General features: G+C 39.2%; 1 protein-coding gene across 3 annotated transcripts in view; it reads left to right on the top strand.

The window, feature by feature from the left end:
• COMMD10 (COMM domain containing 10) overlaps positions 1-13,931 on the top strand; it is a 100,329-nt gene extending 86,398 nt beyond the window's left edge. For all 3 annotated transcript variants that reach the window (XR_014880279.1, XR_014880280.1, XM_085212597.1), the window contains 2 exons: positions 12,381-12,440; positions 13,074-13,931. Coding sequence is in view for 1 of the 3 variants with exons in the window: in XM_085212597.1 (XP_085068723.1) it covers positions 12,381-12,440; positions 13,074-13,112 (99 nt within the window). In the remaining 2 variants the exon portion in view is untranslated. The remainder of the gene's footprint in view (positions 1-12,380; positions 12,441-13,073) is intronic.
• Positions 13,932-16,133: the final 2,202 nt, after the last annotated feature.

Below are 16,133 nucleotides of genomic sequence, written 5' to 3'. Positions count from 1 at the left end.
TGTTGTACTAAGTGAAGAGGAAGAATTTCAGCTTTTCAATTTCTGTTTTATCTCCTGATGTATGCCTAAATTGAACTTGAGCTAGTTCAGTCTCCCTTGCTTTCTCACTTTTCTTATGAAAAAAAGTGCAGAAAAATAGACAGTTGCTTTAGAGAAAGGAGCTTATGAATCATGAAGAAGAAAGACAAAGCAATTTACTGTGCATACATACACATAGCCTGAATAACTATAACATCCCAGAGCAATGGAAGACTTATAGTGGGGTTGAGGTCGAAGATTTTCCCTGACATTGTTGGAGATTTTCTTCTGTTGTATAAATAAAAGCCGGACTTGATGCTTGCCATTTAGCCAGTGGGGAAGAAGCTGTTCCCTTCACCATCGTATTCTTTTTTGTTCTTTTAAGGCAAACTTCCTACTGCATATAAAAACTGTCCTTATACATATAAAACCAAATACATATGCTATCATGTCACAGTTGAAATTAATCTTCTGTTTTCCTGTCATATAGTTCTTGTTCCTTCTTCCCTTTACTAGCACCTTACTTATGCCCTAAAAAGAAAGAAGTGCAGCTTTTTTAGAATTAAAATTGAAAGTCAGTATTAAAAACAAGCTATTTCAGTATTGATTCACATCGCTTTAATCTGATCAGAGTACTTTAGCACAAGCACTGCAGTTTTCTCTGTTAAATCAAGTCCCATGTAAAGAAGAACATGTTTATATTAAAAACCACCTCTTAACAAAAAAGAAAAGTTACGTTAAATTGCATTCCATAGTAGCTTGTATTTCAAGGACATTTATTTCCCTTGTTTTTATATTTTTCTTTTGAATTCAAAACCTCTTGTAGTCAGCAGATACAGTCTTAGCATTTTCCCCATTTTAAAGGGATAGATAAGGAAAAAAACGAAAACATTGTTTAAAATGTTTCTTAACTTCTTAAATTACAAGTGTAACTATTAAAGACTAGCCCATATATTATGCTTTTAAGCCATACTATAATCAGTGCAGACAAGTCTTTAACCAAGACGTGAGCTTTCATTGTTTTTGAATGACGTATTATCTTAAACACAACTTTAAACATCATTTTATAAAATCCTTCTTAAAGGCAAAATAACATTTGCAGACTGACCTGTAACACGTTTCTGCCTTAAAAACTTGTGTTGAAAAAAGTAGAAATCTGAAAGACTTCGCTGATTATTTAAATATTAATCTCACTTCTGTGTTTGTGAGGAGGTTACACTGTATAACATCAGTTCTTATTCCTTGCTTTATCTTTCCAGCTGTGTGTCGTGCAGCATTGCCTGCAAAGGGACAGATGCGATTAGTTTGGAGTTAAATAGGTTTGTTTTAAGAGAAAAATATGAAAAATATCTTGGTTTTATATTCACTGAGATCTCTGTAGCCAGCCTGAGTTTTGTGCTACAGCCATCTATAGAACAATCCAAATCTAGTGCAATATTTCTCGTACTGCTCGACACATTTTAAGGTAATCTGTATGAGCTGTAATTCAATAGCAAAGAGACATGATGAAAATAAAAAAGAATTTAATACCCTCTTTCAAATTGCTTATGTTAGCCAAAACTTTTTTCTTCCTTTCCTGAGAGGGTAATCCCTCTGTATTTATATTAATATTCTGGCTTTGAAAGAAACATTGGGTTAGTGGTTTGATTTAATCTTCAGTGTATGTGGAAACACTTACAAAGCACTTGGACTACTTTCTATCCATAGTAGCCTGTCCAGCTTTCTTTCTAAGCAGTAAGAATTCACACCACACCACTGTATCAAGCTACCAATAATTTTTCAGAAAAGCGATGAAGTAATGAAACTTGATTGCATGAAATCCAAACTGCAAATTTTTGCTGCCTGAAACCACGTGTAAATCTTAGTGACAAACTGGAAAAGAGATTTTTTTTGATGGATTGTTTCATGATGAAGTGTTTGTTTCCTTGTTTTCCAGTGGAACAGTCACTGCACCTTCCATTTTGGTCTGTTATGCTGCAGAGGAAAGAAAGCAAAACATCAATGTTTCTTATTTCTAAGCTGCTGTTAATAAAAAGTGAGTCTTGATTTTACAGCCATTATCAGAGAATAATTCTGTCATTATACTTAGGTTGTTCTGAAAATAATGCCTCCTGTTTATTTCCATGTAATTTACATTGCAAAGAGCAGAGTAAAAACTATTTGATGGATCAAATTCTCAGCTACAAAACACTGTTTATCACCACCACTAGCCATGCATTTTTGCCACTGATGAACAAGAGCCTGTGTAGCCATCCAGAACATTGCTTGTCCTTCGTATCGCTGTCACTTCTGAACATAGCATTCACCATTGCCCTGTTCTCACATTCACCTTTTGGTCTCCATGAATGTCCAGCAAGCATTAATGAATGTCAATGGGTGCCATTTTTTCTGCATGGAGGAAAACCTCCACACCTTTGCTTCATCTGCGTCCTCCATGTCAGACACCATTCTGTCAGGCTGCCCCTCTGCTGCCATCTGTCACATGGCAATAAAATGTAAAGAAATATTGGCAGGAAAGTTCAGCTTGTACTGCCATACGACCAACATCTGCCTCTGATGCCATGGGCCAACACAAAACAGGAGGCATAACTTTCAGAGCAGCCCTCATATTGTTTCATATCATGTACTATATCATGTATAATATCATCATCTTTGGAAAAGAGAAGCTTTTGTATCTAAATTGTCTGTTAAAGGCTAAAGATCTCTTCCAGTTTCTAGGTTTCTTGTGGCCTAAGAAATGCTGGTGTTAGCTTGTGTCACCTGCTGCAGGTGGCCATGTCTGTCTGACCCCACTCTGATGTCAGCACGCTCCACCACAGTGCTCTTTCTGTTCCTTGTCATTGAAAAAGAGGGAGAAAATGCAATGGAAAGGGCTCCTCCAGCCTGCATCCGATGCTACACTATGGGGATCTGTCCTGCACAGTGCCCATGGGCTGTACAGGACAGCCTGCTCCTGCATGAGCCTGTCCTGGGCTGCAGGGCTGCTCCGTGCCTGCAGCACCTCCTGCCCTCCTGCACTGCCCTTGGTGCCTGTGGGGCTTCTCCCACTCACGTTCCTCATTGCACTCTCCCAGCTGCTGTTGTGCACGGTTTTCCCTTCCTTCAATCTGCTGTCCCAGCACCCAGCATCACTCACAGCTCAGTGCTGGCGGTGGTGGGTCCCTTTTGGAGCCTCTGGACCTGGTCTGTCCTGAGACAGGGCAGTGCTGGGCTCTGCTCACAGAGGCTTCCCCTGCAGCCCCCTGCTCCTGTACGTTGTTTCATAGAACTAACTACACTGCTCTATTTCTCAGAGTACAGTGAAAATTCTAGCCAACTTCATAACACAAAAAATGCATCACTTTTCAAGCAGTCCCATTCTCTGAGAGGTGTGTTTGTGATCCTCTGGAGGATGAGGCTGGTAGTTAGCATCCCCTGCCCTGAATGGCTTTTCTCCCCAGTCAGCAGCTGAGGTTTCTGTGCTGCTCCCAACATACATGGCTGGGAGATCGGAGACCTGCTTGCTGACAGCCACAAATGTGCTTTTAGCAGAACAGCAACAGCAGAAAGTCTGTCTTTATCTCACTACCTAACAAAATCTATATTAGTGACAATCTAAGTGACCCATCCCATACAAAAGAATTAATGTACAAATTGTCTAATCTTGACGTTTTGAAGGTATTTAAGCAGGCTTTTTGGGAAGGGTATTTTCACATCAGTTGCATTGATTTCACATGAATCTGTGTTTTCTTAGATCTTTCTTCTGACTGCCAGTTTCTTTTATCTGGCCTCTTTTCATGTTCCTCAGTACAAACAATAGATACTTTTAGATTTTCTGGCAGTGAAGAAAGGCTTTTGTGTAAAACAAAGCAACACTGCAGTATCTTGTTGAACCAGGTAGGCTTAGGAGCTGACACTACTGAAAGATAGCAGCTTCCTCCATTCATTTAAAGCCTTCTTAGATGATCCTCATCTGAATTGTTATACCGTATTCTTCTCAGGAATAAAGAGAGATAATGGTGAAAGCAGAGTTCTGAATAAATAAGAGAGTTCTATTCTGGTTGTTCCAAACTGGACACCGTCTAAACAATATGCAGCAGTGAGGGTGTGTCTTTCCAAAGGCTGTTTTTTCCATTAGTGGAAGAAAATAACAGTTTTTAAATACATCTTTTCTCGGATATTATATTTGGCAAATATACCTTTATATGTTCCTCTTGAATCCTGAAATTACAGTGATGCATTTGTGCAAACAGATGCTTTATGCTGCTAGTGATTAATCCTAGGCGAAGACTAGTATACACTATAGACATACATATGATCTCCAAAAAAGGGAAAAACATCTGAGGGTATATATAAAATACAGAGCAGACAGAAGGAAGTCAAACTTTCCACAGATCTTCCATGAGCCATTTTTCATTCCTAGAACAGAAAGGGACGTACCAGGAAAAAGACCTGTTGTGATGAGATTGCACTGATACGTATAACATCTATTTTCCCCAAAGTATGTTTTTGTTTACTCTGATGTTTTGTAGAAGAATTTTTTTCAGAGGAATTTCATATAATCTTTGCGTAGAAATGACAACTCTGCAAGCCTCAGTTTTTGGTCTGAAGGGATTTTCCACAAAGAAGCATTTTAAAAAAGCAGCCAACATAACTGGATGTTATTAATAGGAATGTGAGTTCCTATACATTCCAGACAAAGCAGCACTTTGCCTGGATACAGCTGTTAGGAACAAGGAAGAAAGCTTCCTATCTCTCTGTTCTTTAATAGTCTGATACTTTTTCTGACTAACTGTGTTGAGGTAAAAACTGTATTTATCTTTTCCCACAGGATTTTACCTCGAGGACTGTGCAGCAGTGCAGCCAGTCATCAGGAGACGTTTGCGTGTGGTGGAAGGGAGAGTGGAAGTGCAAACGTGTGGCGTTTCTTGTTGCTGTTTAGATGTATGAAAGGTCTTCTGCAGGTCCTCACATTCCTGCAGTCTGTTACTGCTCTGTGCAATGCATTTACTCTAGGTGATTTCCATGAATGCATGCTTAGATGCTCTTGTGTCTGCTGGAGTAAGGTTAGCTTTGTGTTTCTCCAAACCACTCGTTTCCTGTAACACTTGATGAGATCTCAAGAATCAGCGCAGAACTTCATGTAGGGAGCTTAAAAAGACATTGAGAGGGGAGGGAAGGGCATCCTTAGGATGCTGCTGATTTTGACCTTCATAAACGCCATGAGAAATCTGATTTATTTGTGCTTATTTGAAAAAGAAATACTGCTTTAGAGGGGAGGATGCTGTATGTGCACAGACTACACGTTCAAGAAAAGAGATGGTTAGTATGAAAGATGCTCTGTTTTGCAACAGTTACACACTGAGACTTGAAAATGCATGTAACTCAGTAAGGCATGCTTTTCTTTTGCTACAGTTGACATTGCAGATGAAAATAAGCTCGGAAGAAGAACGAAGTTTGAAGTTCACATTTTTTTATGATTCTGAAGGAAGTGCAATTTTGAAAACATGTTGGTATTTAACTTCCAGTGTTCTGCTATATCCCTTATCTAAATTACATTTATCTATTGTTATAGGAGTGTAAAGTAGTTTTAATTGCTGTTTCTTTTGTGCAGAGAGTTAAGGAATAGGTGTGCTTTCAGGTCTGTTTTAACGCATCTGTTTTTCTTACCTTGCTACAATTCATCTTTCTGACTGAGCAGCTTAATCTGGCTGATAAATTCTGTGAGATACAACTTACGACCCTCTTCTCATCTGTATGTGCCTAAGCAAATGCATCATTCTCCAGGGTACAAGAAAATTTAAACTAATGCAGTGCAGATGCTGATACGTCCACAGGGAACCACGGACTACTAAGAATCAACAGGGGTGCATATGCATACGAATTTGGCTGTAAAAAGCTTAGTTGAATTATCTATCTTCTTCTGTTGCATCTGGGACATTAAGGATGTCTAATGAAAATAAATTGGACAATGAAAAGCAAATATGAAAATATTAATCTGTTGAACATAGATTCCAAGTGGCCCAAGATAGTATTGAAGGTTGTATTAGATATGGAGATGGAGATATGTGTTGCTTCAGCTTGCTACTATTAACAAACTAGAATGCACCATAATTTTTTTTACATGTGCTCAGTGAGAGAGCATTATCATTGTCAGTAGACATTTAGATGTACACCAGCCTGTCCCTCCATCTGTTTGCTTCAGAATACTTGGCATTTGTTTTTCAATGTAGTAAAAGTAGTTATAGCTTTGCAGTTGAGAACTACGATGGCAGTATCAGTTTTTCACAGTCCAGTTAGCTTCCAAACCAGAAGTTTGCCTTTTTTTATAACTCCTAATGCCTTGCTGCATATATTGCATGAGGTGGGAGAGTTAAGTGTGTAGGATGTGGCTGGGCAATAAAAAAGATTGCAAAACACTGTCATTAGTAATAAAACCTTTTGGAGTATTACATTAAAATAGAAGTATTTAGAGCATCAGATTAAAAAGCAAGCAAACGAACAAAGCAAAAAACCCACACTTTGATTTTAACCACGAATTTGCCTCTGTTTTCTGAGATATTCTAAGGAGAATTGCTTGTGCAAGGTTTCCACTGAAACATTTTGTGTCAAGAAACTATTTGTGTTTAACATAAATTGTTAGCCAAGGCAATGTGGAGTGTCTGTTCGACATCTTGGGTACTTCATTCGTTGTCATTTTGTCCTGGTGATTATGTTAGAAATGGTCTGGTGGTGGTTGTAAGCTAAGTGTGCACTGTGGTTATTTTGTAGAATTATCTCTACATTCAGAATGACTGCTCCAGATATGGCAGTAGATAAATGCTGACAGGGAACAGGAACTTTTCATCTTTCTTTCTGCCTCCACTGATGCCTCCCACCCCTTTCTCCTCCTTACTCCTGACAAGGAAACTTGGTTTCGGACAGCTTTTTAGAGACGGGTGAAGATGTTATGCTTTTTGAAATTATATCAGATAATAAATGAGAAGATCGATGAGAGGAGAAAACAATGCTATCAGTTAAGCTTATTAGTTTCACGGGTGGTCTCAGGGGGCTGCAAATTGGTACATTCCTGGGATGAGATAAGAGGTAGAAAGAAATAATATTCCATCTAGATGTCAAAAGGCAAAGCGGCACTAGAATTTAATTTTAACACTAAGAAGTAGTCAGCAGTGATATGTGGCCAAATATATTACGTCATGCATTCCAGAAAACGTTACTACCATATTCCTTGCAGTGGGCTCAGAGTGAAGCAAAGATTTGTCACAGATTATGCCCACCATTCACACAGCAGTAGTCAATGCAGTGCTCTGTGAACATAACAGCAACTTTACTTAGATGAAGCTGCAGATCAGCTAGCTCTGTAGCAGTGCTGCTTGAGCATATTGCTCCAGTGCTGTCCGTACACCACCCTGTTCTTGGTTATTGAATCAGTCAAAAAGCTTATCTCCACAATTAACATTCAGCATTTAAGTTCATAAAATAAGCATCCCTCCTCTAGTATGTTTCTCTGATGCTGTGAAGCTGACATCTTCAGGAGTAAAACTCAAAACTAGGAGACGAGACGTTTACTGCCACAAAGTTTGGGATGTAATGTATGAGAGTCACTGAGAGTGACAGTAGGAATAAAGTCTGTTTCTTTCACAGTAAGATAATAGCAGAAATAAAATGAGATGGCAGAAATGAGGGAAAAAATAGAGTGAAACTGATGAGTAGACGTATGGGGGAATACAGAAATTTATCAGGAAAGAATAAAAGTGAACAATATACGTGATAGAAAAATAAGTTAGACATCCAGGAAATTACAGTTTTCTTATGTATATTCTGTGAAACACATACTAGGTCATGCACAGAATCTGAAAACCTGCATATTTGGATAAAAGAAGGCAGCTTAGCTATACTTTTCATAAATAGGCTGAGATTCATCTGCACACAGAGACATTTAATTAAGTCAGTAAGTAATCTTACATTTTAGTTATGGATGAAAAAAAAAGGATAGCACTTGGTAGTTTTGTATCTTTATCTGAGCAAAATTTCTTGAGGTACATTAGGAATTTGCCTATGCTAAGTTCCTTAATAATAACCTAGATATGTAATCATTCTAAGCACATATTTCTGAAAAAGTACAGAACTGCATTGTAACCTAGTCCTGAAGCAGAGGCACAGGTGGAATTAAACTTCGTAAGGAATGTGAAAAACAACAAGAACTTCTTTAGATACAGAAGGCAAAGAGCCAGGCAAAGGAGAGGGTACCCCCACACCAATAAGTGAAAAGGGAGAGCTGGCCTGCTCAGATGTCGAAAAGGCTGAGGTACCTAATGAATTCTTTGCGTTGATCTTCACTACCAGTCAGGCTTCCCACACCTCTCATGTCCATGAACTTCTAGATGGTGGAGCAAAATTCTTCATAGAGTAAGAACAGAGCAAATCTGAGACTACCTCATAAGGCTGAATGTATACAAATCTATTGGGCTGGATGGCACGCATCTCAGGGTCCCGAAGGAGCTGGCTGATGTGGTTGCCAGGACACTCTCCATCATATTTGAAAAGTTATGGCTGGAGAAAGGGAAACATCACTCCCATTTTCAAAAAAGGGAGAAAGGAAGACCTGGGGAACTACAGGCTGGTGAGCCTCGTGTCTAAGCCTGGAAAGATTCCGGAGAGGGTCTTCCTGGAAGGTGGACCGCATCCTTATGTCTGAATTGCCAGAGTTGTTGTCAGCGAATGTATGTTCAAGTAGAGGCGAGTCATGAGTGGTATCTGCCAGGGGTCTGTCCTGGGAACAGTGCTCTTCTACATTTTTATCAGTGACATACACAGCGGAACTGAGTGTATCCTCCACAACTTTACTGATGACACCTTGCTGAGTGATGCTTTTGACACAAGAAAAGGAAGGGACGTCATCCAGAGGGACCTGGACAGGCCCAGAATGTGGGCCCGTGAGAACCTAATGAGATTGAACAAGGTCAAGATGTTGTGTTTGGGTCGTGGCAGTCCCAGGTGTGTACAGACTGGGAGAAGAACTCCTTGAGAGCAGCCCTGAGGTAAGGACTTTTGGGTCTTGATGGACAAAAAGCTGGATGTGAGCCAGCAGAGTGCTCTTGCAGCCCAGAAGGCCAAATGTGTTCTGGGCTGTATCAAAAAGGGGAGTGGCCAGCAGAGAAAGGGAGGGGATTGCCCTTCTCTACTCTGCCCTTGTGAGGCCCCAGCTGGAGTACTCCATCCAGGCATGGGTCCCCCAGCACAGGAAGGATGCAGAGCTGTTGTAGCAGGTCCAGAGGAGGGTCACGAGGATGATCAGAGGGCTGGAGCTCCTCTCCTGTGAAGAAAGGTTGAGGGAGTTGAGGTTGTTTAGCTTGGAGAAGGGAGTGCTCCAGGGAGACCTCATTGCAGCCTTCCCTTACTAGAAGGGAGCATATAAACAGGAGGAGAATTGTCTTTCTACATGATCTGGTAGTGATAGGACAAAGGGGAATGGCTTTAAACTAAAAGAAAGGAGTTTTAACTTAGATGTTAGGAGGAAATTTGTTACTCAGGGAGCGTTGAGGTACTGCAGCAGGCTGTCAGGAGAGGTTGTGGATGTCCTATCTCTGGAGGCATTCAAGGCCAGTTGGATGGGATCCAGTCTGATTTACTGGTTGTTAACCCTGCCAGGGGTTGAACCCTGGCAGGGGGTTGAAACAAGATGACCTGTAAGATCTCCTCCAACCTAAGCCATTCTGTGTTTTAATTATACTTGTTTATATTCTCAGAGAGTAAAGGAAATAAGTGATTAAAGTGATAGAATAAGAGATTTATTATAAAATAAAATAAATGATAAAATAAGAGGACATCTGAGCAAAAATATGGGGCCACCAACCTGCTCAGAGGTAGGTTTTTCTTGTAAGGACCTACCTGTGGTATGCTGGTTTTGTAATCTGCGTAAAGGTTGTAGTCAAGTAACAATGATCTTTTGACACTTCCTCAAGGGATTAACGCTAGTAAGAAATACATATTATGAACAGAATATTTTCAGCTGTTGCCACACTTCAGCTCTCTGCTTTGTGACACTGGCCTTTGTTGAAATTTTTACAAACAGAAACAGTTCTATTTGAGCGGAGAATTGGGTGCATATGCATAATATGTCTCATAAAATATTGCCATACCCTCTCTCCCATTGACCCACTCCAAACTCAGACTAGCAAAAAATTACAAACTGCATGTTTTCATTTAGGTCTCCTCAGACATTTGCCTGACACAGTTAAATGTGAGTTTTGTTTTATTCATTAGACCATGACTGTTTAATAATAAGAAGATAGATCATAGTCTGCTCGTATGCCTATTGATTGTTTTGGCAGTTTCAAAGTAACCTGAATTAAACTGATGTACTTCTTTTGTTTGCCTACTCTAACGGGTAGCTAACACCACTTCAGCGTGCTTAGAAAAAAATATGAAAGACAAGCTTTTCAATGTATTTTATTATGTATGAGAAGTTGATCTTGCTTGCTGATGTAAGGTAGAACTAGAAGATGTCAGTCTTGGTGGATACATGGAGCTTGGGGAAACGAGATCTGGTGGGTCATGCTGTGCTTGGGTGAAGTGTCACACACACAGCCTGCCCACGCAGGAGTCATTATACTGAAATCTAGCAGCAATCTGCCAGAAACCATGCAGGAGAAATCGTGGCTTTATAGATTGGAACTGATAAACTTTAAGATACATATATTTCTTTTATCCTGAACCTTCTCTTTTCAGTTTTACGTCCATTCAAATACCAAAATCTTTCAGGAGCTTCAAATGCCTAAAACTCAGACTAATCTATTTGCTATTCATGTGTTTTCTCTTTTTTCCTCTCCCCCCTTTCCTTTCTGAAGAAACCACTTGTTTGCTTTCTCTTTGTTTCTTAGCTGGTAGAATGAGTTTAAAAATGCTTTTACTTCCCAGTCACTGCACTATACTGCTTGGAGGGAGAATCAGCTGGAATCATGGCAAAGGGAACTGCTGTTCTGGTAGTTTTATTTTGTATTCACCATACAATTCCCAGAATTGCATTGTTCTTTCCCAGAGGGTGAAGACTGGTCTCTCATGCAAATCACTGGTCCTTTTCTAGGCTTTTGTAGCCTTCCTGAAATTGTTGGAAAGGATCCGTCTTTCCGCAGAGCGAGGAGAAGGAATTGCACCAGACAGGCTGGCCCCAGTCATTTTGTCCCTTTCCTGTGTCTTATAGTTTGTTTTTGGAACGGGCACCAGACAGTACCTATCCTGTGTTCCCAGGACTTCTGCTGCTTTTGTGAGCTTGAGGAGCCAAATTCATCAGCTTTATTTGACTTGAGACTTGCATCAGTGTTAGAGTGCACAGAATCTGGCCCACAGCCTTGTCCGTATGCGAAAGTGTCTTCGCTAATTTAAGCAGGGTTGTTGAATAAGCATTTTTTTAATCATTTAAGCGGTACATAAGGTTGGTACAAGTTCAACTACATTAGCGGGCGTACATTTTTCCAACTATTGATACATTGAGAGTAGACAGGTCCACAAATCCAGTTTTTCACAGATCCTTGTTAGTATTAATAGAAGTGCAACTGTGATCCGTAAAAATGCCTCTAAGCACTGGAAAGTCTAGCAACAACACAGACAATGTGCAGTAGAACTTACACATTTATTTTAAAAGAAGGAAAGTGACAAAGCAAACTAGCAGGAATTAAGCTAGAAACAGCCTGGATGGATTGGTACTATGATTGAAAGTAGCAGGCATTAAACTACCTATTTCACGCAAGCAAGTTAAGCAGGATAGAGGCTTTAATTTAACCCCCACTTCTGCAGACATCAGCACATGCATGCTTATTATTACCGCCATCTGTTTTATTCACAGTCGTTTCCATCAGCTGTGATATTTTGCTTTTTTTAGTGTTTCAGGCCTGCTTTGAAGCTATTGTGTTGTTAACTTTGGCTGAATCTGTGTGTAGCAATGTCAGCATACTGAAATTGTAACTGTTAGATTAATGAATGTAAGTTATTATTAACTCTGTGCCTAATGCACAGTATGTTAGTAGCTGTGCAAGTTCAATCAAATACACCACAGATTTTTCATGATGTTATTTACCAGATCTTAGATGGACTGCTGAGCAAGATGAATGTAATCCTTCATTTTTATCTGTGACTTACAAATTAGGTAACAAAATCATTTTAAGCCGAAATTTTATTATTATTCTTTGCAGCAGGAGAACAGATGTACTCATGGACTTGAATTCATCACTAAAATGGAATATGCATCTTTGAGGGATGCTGTAGTGAGTGGAAGGAAAATTAACTGTTGCAAACATTATTTCATATAGCTTAAACCCACGTTGGGGCTTAATTTCAAAAGAAAAAATGCTTATTCTCTCCTTTTTTTTCTTTTTCCTTCACAGAACCTGAAGAAATTATCTGTGGAATTTAGTCATCAGGAGCTGTTTGAGTTCTATAACAAGGTCTGTAGATTTTACGATACTGTAGTTCCTTTGTAAACACCTTATGCTGCTCAGCAGGAAGTACTGCCTATATGAATTAAATCTAATGAAACTGGAAGGAAAGTGGATCCAATTTTAATTAAAGCTGTTGGATTTGTTTGATCACAGAAAGCATTTTCAAGAAGACTGCGTTCAAATTTCAAGTAGGCAGGCATTGGAATCATTGTAATCGTACCTGGTGGCTAGGTCTAGAGGAGCAGCTGATGATTAACAACGAAGAGTTCTCTAGAAGGAGCATCTTTGTCTTATGTTGAAATGCCAGGCTTGTAATCTAGTCAAAATAAACTCTTATTATTTTTTTACCTTATTATTATGCGTTGGAAATCTGCAGCAAAACATCTGTGCATGTAAAAAAGGCAGTATTTAGACAACTGTTTCTTTAAAATTTGAATATTTAAGCTGCAGCAATGCATTCTAATAGCTTTGTGTAGAAACAACCATTCATGAGTACAAGTTTTTTTTCTTGCATTATGATTAGATTTAGTATGCGTAGTTGAAGACATTGGAATGTATTTTTTTTTCAGTTTGCAAGTTTCTAAATAATATCTTATATGAATAGAGGTTCTTTTTTTTCCTTTTTGTTCCTTTAAATAGCTGGAAACCATACAAGCACAGCTGGATTCCCTTACATGATGTTTTTGAAGACTTATTTCTCCACCACACTCCTGCCACCTCATTATTTTGAATTGAAGATAGATTGCCAAGCTGTGTTTACTGAAGGATTCAGTGGGTTGCTTCCTGTAAAATTATATGGCTTATCTCCTCTTAAAGCAGTAACATTAGCCAAGATAAATCATTGTTAAGAGCCTGAAGATTGTAATGGACATTCTCTTGTTTTCTGAGCAATTATAAAAAGTGGCTTTATTTACAGAAAAAAAAGAAGAGAATGCTACCCAATCTCAGATTTTTGCTGTTGTTCGTTATTTGGTTAGTTGTTCTTTTTCTCTCTTGGATGTAACACTTGATAATGAATAAAATCTACTTTTTACACATAAAAACAATATAAAACTTTGGTAGTAACGATAGTAAGAAAGTATAGTAAGAAATTACACAGCTGATGAAATCTCTGTCCTTTTGAATTGTTATTCTCACGATAAGTAATGCTTACTGCAAATTTGTCAAATTTTAAATTTAGAATGGATTGTGCTTGTCTTGCTTTAATTTTATTATCTGTTTTTTTTAATTTTAAATGAAAATTGTTAAATAATTGATAGTGTCACTGATTTCAGAGTTTGCTTTTGACACTGAGAGTAAATATAGCTTCTTAGCACTGCATGTATGACAGTGAATAAGTAAGTGAAGTGTAAGTGGGGAGAGAAAGCTTGGAATATATAATGAAGAACACTGAAATAGTCTTACAACTGTATTTCTGAGCAATTTGTTCATCCTTCCTAATGTTGTCCACCGCTGATTTTACAGGTAACAGGAAGAAATAAAGTAAGTTGACTTAAAGGCCAAGTTAGTCTTATTTTTACACATTAGTTTCAGACGAATGGAAGTTCACAAACAGGATGAGAAGGTAAAAGTCATCTTAGTTCCTGTTTGTTGCCAGCCATTGACAGGCAGCTCCACTGCCTCACCTTGGTAATGGGCGCAGTGTGACTCTTCAGGCTCACAGAAGGTAAAAGGAAGAGAAAATCTTCAGTATTAGCATGTCTTTCTTTCTCCTTGAGGGATTCTCCGTTGCTCTTCCAGGGCTGTGTGGAGCATTTTGTGTTGCTTTGTTAGAGATTGTGCTGCCTCTTTAAAATACAGGAGGACTGCTTGCCTAAGCTGAGATATTAGAAAAGACTTAGAAGGTAAAGAGAGTAACAGCCTGTGTGTGAGTGAAAGGCACCAAAGAGAAAAAAGAGGTTTAACGTGGTTCTTAATGGAAATACCCTATGAAACTGTACCATTCTTGTCAGGTAATGGTCTTACTCTATTGGAAAGAAGAAATGAGTCGTCATTGCACAGTGACCTGTACATTTTATAAACTTGGGTGCCAAATTGCCTAATCTTCTAGAGAGATAACACTCCCACTCACAGACAGCTCATCCTCAGTCTTGTCAGCATAACTTGCTCTGCTCATCTCATGTGGCACCAGCTGCTACGTATGTGCAGGTGAGGATGTCCCCCCTGCACCTTCCTCAGGACTCACCACCCTGCTGGCACTAACTCACAATTAGCACAGGTTGGAATGTCCCCCTCTTGATGTTGAAGTCTTGGTTTCTCTGTTGGTCCTGTGGGGCAGTCTGTTGTGTGCTGGGATGTTGCTTGTGAGTGCTTTACCTGTGTTCCCTGTGAACCAGGACTTAAATTCTGGAAGTCGGTGGCATCCCTTCCTGTTGCAGGTGTTTGGATCTTCATGGCCTTTAATGTCCCTTCCAACCAAAGCCATTCTATGGTTCTGTTATCCTATGAAGTAATGACTGTAGTAGCTTAAGGATGTCTCTGTGTGGATGCAGGACATTGTCTGTGTGAGGTTATGTAGTCACCTATGAATCCTAGAGAAGGAGGTGAAGGCAGGATCTGAAAGGAGTGTGAGAATCATTGGACAAACCAGCAGGCACATCTGTGTGAAGACAATAGAAAGAAGCCATAGACAGAGCAGGAAGAAAATGAGTATTGGGCACGAGAAGGAGGAAGGTTTGACAAAGTAATGGATATGCCCATGGGTGAAACTTGGGAGTTAGAAAGCTACAAGGAAGGCAGGAAGAACACTGGGAAAGACAGAAAAAAAAAAATATTGATAGAAAATAATAGAGAAAAACAAAACAAAGAGCAGTTAGAGAGAAGAACTTCAGCTAGTAGGGGAAGGTAAAAGTGGAGAAACAAAGCAAACTGGAGTTAACTCTGAAGTCTGTGGCCAAATGTGTAACTGCACCTATTATTTTGGACTAATCCATAAATGTTAGACTCCTCAAACTTAGCCAAAGTTATTAAAATATTAAATTAAAAGCCTAGGATAGAAGAAAAGAGAATTTTTAATCCAGAGTTAGTAGAAGATATTTTTAAAGAAACATCAAAGGGAAAAATAGAAAAAAACAAAGCGTAGGATTGTAATATTTGTAAAATGAATGTAGTTTTCATCCATTCTTGCAGGTGGATGAAGAGATTTATGATTTCTTAAGCAGTAGTTAGCTATGCTTTTTTACAGAATTTTTTTTACCATCAGAAGCCATAATAATAGCCCTGGTAAACATAGTGGTAAGAAGTATGCTCGTTATTGATCTTTTGTGAAGGAGCACTCAAAAATAAATGCTTAGCTTGGGAAGACTCTTCTGTACATAATGTGAAGCTTTAAGGTTGCACACTAATAGGTAGTGGTGGTACAACTGGTATCATCGTCAGGACTAGCACTATCACTCCTGAATTAAAGAGAGAAGATTGCCAACTGTGAAGAAGCCAGACGGGTTGTGTTAGTTGGATCTGTCTTGCAGTAGGGAGTAAATCCAAAGCTGTACTTCATAGGAGATGGGAAGCAAAAGAAGAGCTTTAGCCTAAACAGAACTGAATATACGAGGTTGGGGTTGTACCACCTGCCTCTGTGTTCATGCAGGACATTCTCAAACTTTTGTTTGTTCTATTCTCCATACTGAGAAAACAGCTTTGAAGAGTGTTTTGAGGAGGTGGCTTTGAGTTTTTGCTGAGGAAGAGAATAAGTTACATCTC

Source organism: Meleagris gallopavo, chromosome Z, assembly GCF_905368555.1.
Source record: "Meleagris gallopavo chromosome Z, MGAL_WU_HG_1.1, whole genome shotgun sequence".
Lineage (NCBI taxonomy): Eukaryota > Metazoa > Chordata > Aves > Galliformes > Phasianidae > Meleagris > Meleagris gallopavo.
Note: the sequence above shows the minus strand (reverse complement) of the source record. Positions and strands in the feature narration are given on the sequence as shown.